This window comes from Podarcis filfolensis (genome assembly GCF_964270895.1).
Source record: "Podarcis filfolensis genome assembly, chromosome: W".
Lineage (NCBI taxonomy): Eukaryota > Metazoa > Chordata > Lepidosauria > Squamata > Lacertidae > Podarcis > Podarcis filfolensis.
In genome coordinates, this window is record NC_139619.1 from 3,327,329 (window position 1) to 3,342,089 (window position 14,761).

The window sequence follows — 14,761 nt, forward strand, 5'->3', positions numbered from 1 at the left end:
TGCCAACTTGCTTCCTGCCCCAATTTGTCTTAACAATTACTGTTGTGATTCCTTACTGTAGTAATTCCTAGTGTCCCTCCAAACCCACAGATTCGCCAGTGGGCCATCCTGAAAGCCAGGAGCCTGGGGAAGGTGGACAGGGACGACTATTACAACATCCAGGAAGTGTTGACGTGCTTGTTCAGAGTCATAGAGCTGGACCACTTTGAAAACTCTGATACTTATAACCTTGCAATAGTTGAGAAGGGGAATCTTATCTTGTTGCCTCGCCATCTGTATGATACCACCAGTTACAAAAACTACTGGCTAGGTGAGTAGAAGCAAGCTGAGATGTTAGGCATGAACCATTCTATAGAGAGTGGTAGCATTGTAGTACAGCAGAGATGGCTAAACCTTTTTGTCTTTTGGCGCATGGGCAACATTGGCTCATAACAAAACCTCTGAGGGCTTCATGCCAGCACTGTGTGCGCCCCCAAAATGGGCACGGGGTGAGCATGGGTACAACCACCCCACACTCAGTCTGTGTGTCTTCCCCTCCAGTGCATGCATGCGCGCGCGCACACACACACACACACACACACACACACACACACACACGGAAAGCTACCTTACACTGAATTTGACCATTGGTCCATATAGCTAAAAGCTTACTAACCTGTGGTCTTAGATGTTGCTGGAATATGTTTCTCATAATCTTGGACTATTAGCTTGCCAGTTGGGGCTGATGGGAATTGTAGTCTAATAGAATTTAGAGGGCTGCAGGCTTGCGCCCTGAGGCTCCTTTTCTCCTGTTCCTTGTAGAATGAAAACTTTCCTTCCTTTACCTGTATCAGACATTTTTTTGTGGCATTGAACTGTTGCATATATCATTTTTTTAAAATTACACCATCTCAACTATGTTTGTGCAACCTGTTCAAAGAAATGTGTAATGAAAAACAGGGGAAGCTAACATGATGCCCTCCAGATGTTGTTGGACTCCCAACTCCCATCAGCCCTAGTCAATATGGTCTGCTGCCAGGGATGATGGGAATTGTATTCCCAAGCTCTAGAGGGCTCCAGAGATTAAAAGTTTGAGTGGCATGCTAGCAGGTGCAATTACAAAAGTAGGTTTTGTTTTGGTTGTGGATTAAGATTGGGAGTTAAGCCAACTCCCAGTGATAGCTTCTGAACTTTCTCATTTTCATTGTTGTAGGTATCTGTATGTTGTTGATGGTGCTGGAAGAACAAGCCATGGATTTGTTGTTGTTTGGCCCAGACAAGCAGATTGACTTCATGCCGTGCATAATGAAGGCCATGAAGAAACCAACGGAGGGTAAGTAACTAATAATCATTGGGGGCAGTGATACAAGCAAATTAAAAACAGTCTGAGTGTCTACTCTCTTAAGGTAAAATCATTCCTTTCACAGAACTTGTACGCCAAGTAACTTACTTAATGTGGAAATGTTATGGTATAGTATATGATGGCTGACAGCTAGTTTCTTTTCTAAAAAAACTTTTTTATTTATTCAAAATGAAAAAGTAAAAGAAAAATCACTATTCCGTTTTGCATATCATACTTTGGAAAAAAACAAAGCAAAACCCATATACACAAAAATAAAGAAATACTAAAACTTTCATCCGTGTAGCTTCCCTCCACCACAACTTGACATCCTTTATACTATAAATAGTTTAACATTGTGTCTTGTATTATCCAATCTATATCCATTATTAATTTTACCTTAGTTTGATTCATCTTTACATACTTATTCTACGCATAGCAATATATTATTCTTAGAGCAGTGTTTTTTCATATAGTCCTCAAAACATTGTCATTCCTTCCTTAGATTTTGGTTGGACTGATTTCTTATGGCTGCCGTTAATTTGGCCAATCTTATAAATTCACATAATTTAATTATCCAATCTTCTTTAGTGGGAATGATGTCTCCTTTCCAATTTCTAGCAGGTAGCAATCTGGCTGTGACTGTGGCATATAAAAACATCCCTTTCTTATCCTGTGGGATGTCATTTCCTAAAATACCCAATAGGAACGCCTCCAGTTTCTTCTCTCTAGAAATTTCGAACTTTTTTTTCTTTAATTCTTCATGGATACATCCCCAGAAGTTCTTAACTTTCTCACATCCCCACCATACATGGAACATTGTCCCCCCAATTTTATTACATTTCCAACACAGGTTGGATTTTAGTTTATATACCTTGACTAATTTAGAGGGTGTCATATACCACCTATATAACATTTTTACCAGATTTTCCATAATGGTGTAACAGGCGGTAAATCTGATGTCTGGTCTCCAAAGTTTTTCCCACTGCTCCATCTGCATTGTGTGGCTGATGTCCTGGGCTCATTTTACCATAACATCTTTTACTTGCTCATCTTTCAGCTCCCATTCAAGTAATAGATCTTAAATTTTAGATAATAATTTCTTATTGTTCTTTAATAATATAATTTGTAATTTGGATTCTTCTTTTCCAAAACCTATTTTTTAATCTGAATTAAATGCATTATTTAACTGGTGGTATTGTAGCCAGTCGGTGAGATAATGCCTTATCTCTTCAAATGATTTCAATTTCATTTGCCCTTGATCTTCTTTTAGTAGTTGGCTGTAAGTTCCCCAATTGCTATTCATATTTATATTTTTAACTGCGAAGGCCTCTAATGGGGACAGCCACCATGGCGTTTGAGGTTCAAGTAATGGTTGGTATCAGTCCACACCTTATAGAGGGCATTCCTAACTATATGATTAGTAAACCCACTGTGGACTTTGACTTTATTGTAGCCAAGGTAGGCATGCACACTGACAACTGGGAAATACTGGCCCGTGAGCGCTCCAGTTGGAGAACAGCCTTTACCAAAGGTGTCCTGGGCTTTGAAGACACTCAAACTCAGGATGCAAGGGAGAAACGTGCTAAGAGGAAGGCACGCTTGGCAAATCCACACCGTGATCAACTCCTGCCCGGAAATCAATGTCCCCACTGTGGAAGGACGTGTGGGTCCAGAATTGGCCTCCACAGTCACTTACGGACTCGTTGTTAAAACCGTATCTATGGAAGACAATCTTACTCAGCTACAAGTGATAGCCAAAGAAAAAGAAGAAGCCACCCATATCTGTTGTTGTAACTCTCCAAGTCCAGTAAATCTGTCTTCTCTAACAAGATCCAATCCTTAATCCACGTCAGGAACGCTGCCTCGTAATACTTTCTTAAATTTAGAAGTGCAAAGCCCCCTCTCTCTTTCTTGTCAGGGAAGAATTAGAAGTTTCCAGTTTATCAGAGGGAGAAAGCATTCCCCAAAGGGGGAAGGAGAGCAGTGAATCTAATAGAAGAGAGCAAGAGGAACAACAGGGAGGGACTGGCTGTTCACAGGAAAGGCAAGGGTTAAGTTCTAGCTCAGATTCGGAGGAGGGGAGATACAGGCCAGCTCTAGCCAGGAGGTTAGAAAAAAGAGCGGGAAAGCGAAGGGAAAGGCTCCTTCGCCATTTTGAGGGTGGCTGGTCACGGAGAAGCAGAGCTCAGAAGGTATCTGAAATAAGTGACTCTGAGGAATAATATTTAAGAACCGTTTATAAGATTGTTTTGTTAATACGCAATAAAAAGTTATAAAAGAGCAAGAAGCGTTTGTGTGGTGATCTGAAGAGGACAACGACCAGGCCTGACAGAATACCTTCTGCTCTGCGCCTCTTCACTATAAGTAAAGAAGGAGAAGCCAAAATGGATGGAGCTGTGGCGCCAGTTGGCAAGGAGAAACCCCAGCGCTCCAGCTAACATTACAGGACTTATGGCAACAGAACTTACAGTTGAAAAGTCAAGTCGACATACTATCAGCAGCACTGGGAGAACATAGAACCATGTTGCAACCGACGTGTGGAGATAGAGTGAGTAAAATATTTACTATACGTCCACGTAGCTTCAAGGGAGAAAGCTCTGAATACATGGCTTTCAAGACAGAAATTTCTTACATAATAAAGGATAAAGAATTTCAATCTGAGCAAGAGAAGGTTGCTTATGTGATTAATTTCTTGGAAGGGAGGGCTAAGGACTGTGTTATACCCCTAATATCTCGGAGGGATGCCGCCCTAGGAAATCTACAAATTTTTCTGCAGTATCTAGACACGATTTTCTTAGATCCTGCGCATGAAGTAACCACAGCTAGGCAGCTGCTGAGAATGAGACAAGGAAAAGACACTGTGGGAGTTTATTGGTCCAACTTTAGTTTGCTGGTGCAGAAATTAAAACGGGATCTGAATTCCCCAACAGTTGCAGCCCTTTTTAGGGAAGGACTGAATAATGAGATTTTAGACCAATTGGCCCAAATGCCAGAACCTAGTTCCTTGGACTCTCTGGTCCGAACGTGCCTGCAATTGAGCCTACGCGTGGAACGGAGGGCTAGTAAAAAGAAGGAACAATGGAGACCACGGTGGCGGGAAAACAATATTATTGAAAGTACAGAGAGCAGAGCGGGCAATGTGCCAGGACAAGAGCGGCCAGAGCCCATGGAATTAGGAGCAGCCAGACCCCTCCCAGTTACTACCTCTTCCATGGTAAGAGGAAATGCAGGGAGAGGAAGAGACACGAGGCGTTGCTTTGTCTGTGGGAAACCAGGGCATCTAGCACGACAATGTCGCAATCGTAAAGGATGGGAGTCTCTATCTGGAGCAGACATGGGAGAAGACAATTGCCCGAGGGAACTGCATCAGGGAAACGAATGTCCCCGGCTGGAAATGGGAGCTTGCAGCCGGGTGGAGGAGCAATAGAAGGCTCCCACGCGGAACCACCTATTCCAGGACTAACGGTGAAGGTGCAACTACAACTACCCAATGGACATAGGGTCCAGGTAGAGGCGCTGTTAGACTCAGGAGCGTCAGCAGATTTCACAGACCAGAAATTGGTACAGGAACACAAAATCGCTTTGTTACCTTTGAATTTCCCACTGCGAGTGAAAACAATCGACGGCAGACCGCTACTTTCAGGAGAAGTGACTTACGAGACTCCACCAATGAGAATGGATATGGGTAATCACTCAGAGACCAGGGCATTTCATGTCACCAAACTAGCTGGGCACCCGATGGTGCTGGGCATGAGTTGGCTCAATCGTCATAATCCGGTGATTGCCTGGCATCAAAGGTCTTTGGTTTTTGGTTCGATCTATTGTATGACACATTGTTTGGGGCAAAAGGGAAAAATCTCAGTGGAAGTAATGGGAACAGAGGTAGAAGGGAAGTTGATGGGGAATGAAAGTGAGATTCCGTCACAATATATTGCTTATCGGGATGTTTTTTGTGAAAAAGAAGCGGATAAACTTCCACCACATAGGCCCTATGATTGCAAGATAGATCTAGTCCCTGGGGCACAGTTGCCACCAAGCAAGATATATGCCATGTCGGAAGTAGAATCTGCAGCATTGAGGGAGTTCCTGCAAAAGAATTTGCAGAGAGGTTTTATTAGAGAGTCCACGGCCTCTGGGGGTGCTCCCGTCTTTTTTGTCAAAAAGAAAGGGGAGGAAGGGGCACCAAGATTAGTATGTGACTTCAGAATCCTTAACAGCCAAATGAAGCCTCGCGTGTGCCCACTGCCACGTATAGATGACCTCTTAGAGAGAGTAAGGTCAGCCAAAGTCTTTACCAAGCTTGATCTACGAGGAGCATATAATCTGATAAGGGTCAGAGAAGGGGATGAGTGGAAAACCAGTTTTTGTACTAAGTATGGTGCATTTGAATTCTTGGTAATGCCTTTTGGCTTGGAAAATGGCTCAGGGGTATTTCAAACCTTCATCAATCACGTCTTAGCAGGTATACTGGATCAGTTCTGTGTCTCTTATTTAGATGACCTCTTAATATATAGTGAAAGTATGGAGGAACATGTAAAACATGTCACGCAGGTGTTAGAGAGATTGAGGACCAACAGGTTATATGTGAAGTTAGAAAAGTGTAAGTTCCACACACAAAAGGTGGAGTTCCTGGGATATTGCATTTCCCACGAAGGGGTGCACATGGACCCCAGTAAAGTTCAGGCAGTGGTGGAATGGGAGGCACCTAAAACTAAGAAAGATCTACAGAGGTTTTTAGGATTTGCTAATTTCTCTCGTAAATTAATAGGTAATTACTCCAAAATCACAACGCCACTGACTGATTGTCTAAGAGGCAAGGGGCCATTCAGATGGTCTGAGGAAGCACAGAAGGCCTTTGATAAATTAAAGGTGGTGTTTGCTTCAGAAAAATATCTTATGCACCTAGATCCAAGTGAACGTATAAAGGTAGAAACTGATGCCTCTGATAGGGCTATTGGGGCCATTCTGCTGCAACAGGACAAGGAAGGGGACTGGAGACCCTGTGCATTCTACTCTAGAAAATTAAATCAATCAGAACAAAACTACGTCATATTTGATAAGGAACTTTTAGCTGTGCATGCTGCCTTTAAAGTGTGGAGACATTTTTTGGAAGGGGCATCACATCAGGTGGTGGTACAAACAGATCATAAGAATTTAGAGTATTGGAGAACTGCTAGACAGCTAAACCAAAGGCAAATTAGGTGGGCGGAGTTTTTTGCTGGGTTTAATTTTAGGATTGAGTACATACCTGGGCATCAAAACGTTCGTGCAGACGCGCTATCGTGCAAACCTGAGTATATGGAAGGGGAAGCACCTCCCAAGTTGCGAGAAATGCTGAGATCAGATCAGTGGGGGTGTGCAGCCGTAGTAGTGGACGGCAGGGAATTCCAGCGATTGACAGTAACAGATGAGTTTGCACAAAAGAAAATGGAGGAACTGAGAAAAGGTAGAGGGGAAGAGGAAGGTTTCAAGGAAAAAGGTGGATTGTTGTACAGGAGAGGGGTGCTGTATGTACCTGCAGGTAAATTAAGAGGTAAAGTGTTGAGGCAACATCATGATAACCCGACTGCAGGACATTTTGGTAGAGAAAAGACCCTGTATCAGATCACACGGCAGTTCTGGTGGCCAAAGTTGAGGGAGGAGGTAACGCAATATGTAAGAGGTCGTGAAGTATGTCAACGAGCCAAGGCACCCAGAGCAGCTCCTGCAGGGTTGTTGCAACATATGCCCCACGCCGGGAAGGCCTTGGGATGTGGTGTCTATGGATTTTATAACTGATTTACCGTCATCGCATAGGCAAACAGTGATCTTTGTGGTGGTTGACATGCTAGCCAAGATGGCATATTTCATACCATGTGCCAAAATTCCAACCGCACAGGAAACTGCAAAAATGTTTTTTGATAATATTTTTAGGTTGCATGGTATGCCATCACAAATCATTTCAGATAGAGGGGCCCAATTTACATCACAATTTTGGAGGAGGCTAATGCAGTTACTAGATGTGGAGCTAAGCCTCACGTCGGCGAGACACCCGCAAACCAATGGGGAAGCTGAAAGAACGAATGCAGCGCTACAACAATATCTGAGGTGTTATGCTGGTTATCAGCAGAGCGGGTGGTTAGAGAAGTTGAGTCTAGCAGAGTTTGCGTATAATAATGCAATGCATGTGTCTACGGGCAGAGCCCCATTTGTGGCAAACTATGGCTTGCACCCAAGGGCATTCCCAGGTCAAGAGGAGCAGTTAGCAGTACCAGCAGCGGAACAAATGATAGAGGAGTTGAGGTGCATTCATGAGATATTGAAAGAGGATTTGGAAGAAGCTAAAGAGGCTTACAAGAGAGCTGCAGACAGGCACCGGCGAGTTGGGGAAGAAATCCAAGTAGGGAGCTGGGTATGGCTGTCTACCAAGGGACTACCAATACGAGGGAGGTGTAAAAAGCTAGAACCAAGGAGATTGGGACCTTTCCAAGTAAAGGCTCAAATTAACCCAGTCGCTTTCAAGCTTCATTTGCCTGAAAATATGAGAATACACCCTGTATTTCATGGATCTTTATTGTCAGTGTTTGTATCAGCGCATAAGTATCAAAGTTCAAGGTAACCACCTCCTTTTCCCACCATGATGGGGGAAGAGGAGACCGAAGTGGAAGAGATATTAGACTCGAGAATAAGTAGGAGGAAATTACAGTATTTGGTTGCATGGAAAGGGTTAGATGAGTCTGAGAACTCATGGGAACCAGCAGAAAAAATTAACGTTCCAGAATTGCAGAGAGAATTTCATAGAAAATATCCCCACAAGCCAAAACCCCATAACGGGCATCTTCAAGAAATTTTTGAAGAGACAGATAGCGAGGAAGAAGAGTTCATAGGGTTCGGTCCTTCAGAAACAGAGGAGAGCGAGGAGGAGGAAGGGGGGCTTAGGGGAGGGGGTGATGTCAGGGAAGAGTTAGAAGTTTCCAGTTTATCAGAGGGAGAAAGCATTCCCCAAGGGGGGGAGGAGAGCAGTGAATCTAATAGAAGAGAGCAAGAGGAACAACAGGGAGGGACTGGCTGTTCACAGGAAAGGCAAGGGTTAAGTTCTAGCTCAGATTCGGAGGAGGGGAGATACAGGCCAGCTCTAGCCAGGAGGTTAGAAAAAAGAGCGGGAAAGCGAAGGGAAAGGCTCCTTCGCCATTTTGAGGGTGGCTGGTCACGGAGAAGCAGAGCTCAGAAGTTATCTGAAATAAGTGACTCTGAGGAATAATATTTAAGAACCGTTTATAAGATTGTTTTGTTAATACGCAATAAAAAGTTATAAAAGAACAAGAATCGTTTGTGTGGTGATCTGAAGAGGACAACGACCAGGCCTGACATTTCTTACCCCTCAGTAATTTGTTATTTATACGGGATTTCTTACTCAGCCAGGTAAACATTGTCAAATCTTTTCTCCACCTATCTAAACATTCAATTTTCCCTATAATCGGGATCATTTGAAAAAAGGAAGATCATTTTGGGGAGCACATTCATTTTTATTACCAAGATTTCCCCCCAAAATGAAAGTTTTAGTTTGGTCCAAATTTCCAATATTTAAAAAAATTCTTTCCAAAATTTATTGTACCGTATTTTTCGCCCTATAGGACGCACTTTTTCCCCTCCAAAAATGAAGGGGAAATGTGTGTGCGTCCTATGGGGCGAATGCAGGCTTTCGCTGAAGCCTGGAGAGTGAGAGGGGAGAGCCCCAGCGCCAGCCCCACAAGGTCGGGGGACAGAGGGAGGCGGAACGCCGCCATCCCGCTGTTTCCCGAAGTGGTTTGGAGGCTGACGGCGGGGAGACCCCGCCGCCAGCCCCGCAAGCTCCAGGGACAGTGGGGAGGCGCAGCGCGTCTCCCCGCTGTCCCCGGACCTGATCTCAAGGCGGGCGGCGGGGAGAAGAGCGCTTCTCCCCGCTGCCTGCCCCGCAAGCTCCGGGGACAGCGGGGAGGCGCAGCGCGCCTCCTCGCTGTCCCCGGACCTGATCTCAAGGCGGGCGGCGGGGAGAAGAGCGCTTCTCCCCGCTGCCTGCCCCGCAAGCTCCGGGGACAGCTGGGAGGCGCAGTGCGTCTTCCCGCTGTCCCCGGACCTGGTCTGAAGGCGGGCTGCGGGGAGAAGAGCGCTTCTCCCCGCTGCCGGCACCACAAGCGCCTGGGGGGGAAATAATTTTTTTTCCTTTATTTCCCCCCAAAAAACCTGATGCGTCCTATGGGCCGGTGCGTCCTATGGGGCGAAAAATACGGTAATTATCATCAAAAAAGGTTAATATTTTACATTGTTATTTCAATTCTGAGATATTTTGCTTCTTTCACTATCATCAAACCCGTTTTATCCTGTAGCTCCTTTTTCTCCTAACACTTAAATTTTTAATCATTAGTTTTGTTTTTGATCTGTTGAGTTTAAATCTAGTACAATCCAGAAACCTCACCAAATGCTGATATTTTTTCCAACGCTTTAGGTATACTCGATTTTGGGTCTTCTACTGTAATGATTAAATCATCTGCAAAGGCTTTCACTTTGAAAGCCTTTTGGCCCAGGGTAATTCCTTTAATTGCATCAGTATGAAATTTGCATCAGTATGCAGATGATACCCAGCTCTACCTCTCTTTTAAATCAGAACCAGTGAAGGCGGTGAAGGTCCTGTGTGAGTGTCTGGAGGCGGTTGGAGGATGGATGGCAGCTAACAGATTGAGGTTGAATCCTGACAAGACAGAAGTACTGTTTTTGGGGGACAGGAGGCGGGCAGGTGTGGAGGATTCCCTGGTCTGAATGGGGTAACTGTGCCCCTGAAGGACCAGGTGCGCAGCCTGGGAGTCATTTTGGACTCCCAGCTGTTCATGGAGGCACAGGTCAAATCTGTGTCCAGGGCAGCTGTTTACCAGCTCCATCTGGTACGTAGGCTGAGACCCTATCTGCCTGTGGACTGTCTTGCAAGAGTGATGCATGCTCTAGTTATCTCCTGCTTGGACTACTGCAATATGCTCTATGTGGGGCTACCTTTGATGGTGACCCGGAAACTACAACAAATCCAGAATGCAGCAGCTAGACTGGTGACTGGGAGTGGCCGCCGAGACCAAATAAAACCGGTCTTGAAAGACCTACATTGGCTCCCAGTACGTTTCCGAGCACAATTCAAAGTGTTGGTGCTGACCTTTAAAGCCCTAAACGGCCTCGGTCCAGTATACCTGAAGGAGCGTCTCCACCCCCATCGTTCTGCCCGGACGCTGAGGTCCAGCGCCGAGGGCCTTCTGGCGGTTCCCTCATTGCGAGAGGCAAAGCTACAGGGAACCAGGCAGAGGGCCTTCTCGGTAGTGGCGCCCGCCCAGTGGAATGCCCTCCCACGAGAGCTTGCAGGGCAGCAGCTGAAGAAGGAGCAAAAAGGGTTTTCTCGTGTGTGTGTTTCTTTGTGGCTGATTAGCTGCACAGGGAGCTGTGCAAAGGTCAGAGGGGGCAGGGTTTCTGTTGAGGCAGGTGATTAGCTGTGGGAGGAGCTTATCAGAGCTTGCAGGGCAGCAGCTGAAGAAGGAGCAAAAAGGGTTTTCTCGTGTGTGTGTTTCTTTGTGGCTGATTAGCTGCTCTCCCTGTGCAAAGGTCAGAGGGGGCAGGGTTTCTGTTGAGGCAGGTGATTAGCTGTGGGAGGAGCTTATCAGAGCTTGCAGGGCAGCAGCTGAAGAAGGAGCAAAAAGGGTTTTCTTGTGTGTGTGTGCCTAGCGGCACGCGCAGTTTGATCCATCTTTTAGATTTAGGGGAGCTAGTCTCAAACGCTTGTTGGGGGAGACCTAGGTTTTTTTGGGGGGGAGTTATTTGTCCTGTCTTCACGCTTTTTATGATGGAGGACCACTGTAGTCACCCCCAACGACACGTTCTCAAGATGGAGGGTGAGGGAACAGCTGCAGTCGCCTGCGGTTCCTGCGCAATGTTTGCCATCTTGCCAAAGGTTGCAGGCAGCTTTACCTGCAGCAATTGCATGTTGATTGCCCTCTTAGAAGACAAAGTCCAGCAACTGGAGGAACGTGTAGCTACGCTCCAAAGAATTAGAGAGCTGGAGCTCTTCTTGGAAGCAACAGAGCACACCGTCTCCACCAAGGAGGAGACAGGGGACTCCCCTGAGAAGAAGGCTAGTTCACCAACACAGGAGCCAGATATATGGAGAAACGTGACACAAAGAAGTAGGAGGCCCAGGGGTCGCTCTGATTGTTTAGAAATACACAATCGCTTTGAGGTCCTCTCCCCTAGCATGGAAGACAAAGAGCAGACTCCATTTGAGGATCTCTCCCTCATTACAGTCGATCAGGTATACGAAGACAAGCAGCAAAGTCAGTCCTCAGGGAATGTGCAGGCGACCTTGGAACGGACAGCTCACGGAAGAACCCCGACCAGACCTAAGAGGAGGCGTGTAGTGGTGATAGGGGATTCCCTACTGAGGGGAACAGAAGCAGTGATCTGTGGGCCTGACAAGATGTCTCGGGAAGTGTGCTGTCTCCCCGGGGCTAAGATCCAAGATGTAACTGAACGACTGCAAGGAATCATAAAACCCACTGACAAATACCCCTTTCTCGAGACTTCCGACGCAGCGCGATCTCACAGCAAGTGGGGATCTTACCGAGAGGGAGATCCCGGGCTATTTTGAAGGATTAGGGGGGCTTCAGGGCGTGGAGGCCCCCAAAAAACACTTCTGGAGGGTGTCCAGAAGGTCCGGTTCCCGGCACGACCAGAAGCGATCAACCCGGCCGTCAGGTAGCTTCAGAAGAAGTGAAGAGAACGGCGGAGCAGATTGGCAGGTCGAGGGAAGCCATTATCCACCTTCAAGTAGCGAAGCCCCGAGCTTGCCGAGAAAGCGCTGCGCTCCCAAATTAAAGGACTCCGACCTCAAAGAATTTGGAATTTTATGGTTATAACAACAAGGAAGTCATGGAGCAATAAGAGAAGTAACCGGGGTTCAGCCGAATCCGAAATCAACTCTGACGCAGCGAGATTCCAGTGCTGGGGAAAGTGAAAGTGAGTTGCCATAGCGACACTCTGTTTCCCCTTTCTGAATTTTCCTTAAAAGCAACGTTTTATGTAGATACTTTATACCAAGAGGATTGTGGAAGAGAAGGGGGACCAGGGGCGAATGGTTGGAACTGTGAGTCCTTGAGGAAAAGGAGGGTTTGAATGTGAGAAAGGAGTACTTCTCCACCTTGTCTTTAAAGTGTAAAGGACAGTGAAACCGGAAGAGAAGGCTCCGACGCCATTAAGAACTGAGGATAGAGGCGCGTGGAGGAAAGTTTAAAAAAGGGTTAACTACATTAATACTGGCTGTGGAAATTAGCTGTACGTTGGATTTCCTGTAGATATTACCCCCTTTCTTCTTCTTTTTGGAATTTTTGATTTGTATGAGAAACTAAGTTGCCAGAGAAATAAGATACGGCTACATTATTGGAAACAATGCTATATTAAAGGGACTTGGTGACACCTAGTGGTGGGACTGAGATTGCACAACTTGGCTTTTAGCCTTCTTTCCTTCTCATCGCCTTTTCTTTTTTTGTTACCTTTTATCTTCGCTATTTTTGTGTCCCCCCTACCCATTTGTGTGGATTAGCCTGATTGGAGGCAAGAAGAACCCCCTGCAGTGGCGCAATTTGTGTGGAGGCAAGAAGACTCTACAATAAGAACTTTGTATTGACTGTTTGAAATATATATAAGGGGAGAAATATTATTATTGATGATTACATATAGATAAGAAGGGCAATGCAAAAGAACTAGAATTGGAGAATTTGTAAAACGGAAACTGTATAATTTAAGAGGGTTAAAGCGAATAATTCTGGCGGGGGGGAAGAGGAGGAGGGTACTGCACGGGGAAAGGGGAATTATAAGAGTATAAGATGTCTCATACAGTGAAGAAAGGACCAAATGGAGGGACTCCTGGTGAGAGGAAAGGATCTAAACAAGAGACGGATTTTAAGGCAGATATCTTAAGGATGTTTGCGGAAATTAAACAGAGTGAGAAAAACTTAGAGTCCAAACTAGAGCAGGTAGATAATAAAATTGAAAAAATGGATAAAAAAATGGACGAAACAGTTAGTGAGTTGAAAGGTCAAATAAAAGAAGTATTTAGGAGAACTCAACATGCAGAGGAAGGGTTAAAAAAGACAAGAATGGAATTAAAAGATATTAAACGGGAGGAAGAAAAGATCAAAGCAGAAATGATGGACTTAAATAAAGCACAGGAAGAGATGAAAGATGTTATTGCGATGAATGAACTCCGACAGAGGGAAGTGAACTTGAGGCTCAGAGCTGTGCCAGAGATACAAGGTGAAAACATCAAAGAGAGGCTGATAGCAGAATTGGCGGAATGGATGGATATACCAATAGAAGAAATGGCCAAAAATGTGCAGAATGCATTTAGAATGCGTGTGAATACTACAAAAGCAAAGAAATTTACAGGAGATTGTCTGATTACATTTAAGGATAAAGAAATGAGAAACAGAATATTAGGAAAAAACAGGGAAAAGAGGCTGAACATAGATGGGAACTACATAATTATTTTTAAAGATATCCCAATTAGATTACTTAAACGAAGAGATTCTTATAAATCACTGGTACAGACACTGAAGAAAAACAAAATTGAATTTAGATGGGAGTTCCCGGAAGGAATATCATTTGTGTATAGAAGTAAGAGACACAGGTTGTCAAATTTAGAAGAAACAGGGAAATTTTTGAGGAAATATAAGGAATTAAGATCAGAGGTGAATGGAGCTAAGGGAGCGGAGGGAGGATCACCAGGAGAACCAAAAACGGAGGAAGAAGAAGAAAGGAGTGGAAGACAGACGGAGGAGGAAGAAGAGGAGGAAGAAGGAGACTCGGCGAATTTATAAAGAAAAGGAAACTCACGCAAATGGTGGGCACCATGGGGTTAAAAATTTGGAACTGGAATATTAATGGGATGAATAATAAAAAAAAAGAGGAATAAAATTGAACAATTTTTGAAAAAGAAAAATTTGGATATTATTTGTTTGCAAGAAACGCACGTGGCTAGAAGACACAAAAAAATTCTAATTAACAAAAGATTAGGGAATGAATTTGAATCTTCAGATAAAGAAAAGAAAAGAGGGGTGGTATTGTATGTTAAAAATAAGATTGAAGCCAAACAAATCTTTAAGGATGATGAGGGAAGGATGATTGCGATTCGAATCAATTGGCAAGGAGAAAATCTGGTCGTAGTGGGGGTCTATGCACCAAATGGTAACAAAACTGAATTCTTCGAAAACCTAGAAGAGAAATTACTCGAGTACATGGATCAGAAAATTATTTTAATGGGAGATATGAACGGGGTGGTTTCCTTAGAAATGGATAGACGGAGAGAAGGAGCAAGCAAAGAAGGGAAATTACCAAAATCTTTTTTTTCAATGGTAAAAAATTGTAACCTGATAGATATCTGGCGGTTTAGACACC

At 44.7% G+C, this 14,761-nt stretch overlaps 1 protein-coding gene across 1 annotated transcript in view; it reads left to right on the top strand.

The window, feature by feature from the left end:
• LOC310753699 (putative helicase senataxin) overlaps nt 1-14,761 on the top strand; it is a gene marked incomplete at its 3' end in the record, with an annotated part of 215,300 nt that overhangs the window by 23,704 nt on the left and 176,835 nt on the right. The window contains exons 4-5 of the mRNA XM_083595055.1: nt 91-310; nt 1,193-1,312. Coding sequence (XP_083451181.1) covers nt 91-310; nt 1,193-1,312 — 340 coding nt within the window. The remainder of the gene's footprint in view (nt 1-90; nt 311-1,192; nt 1,313-14,761) is intronic.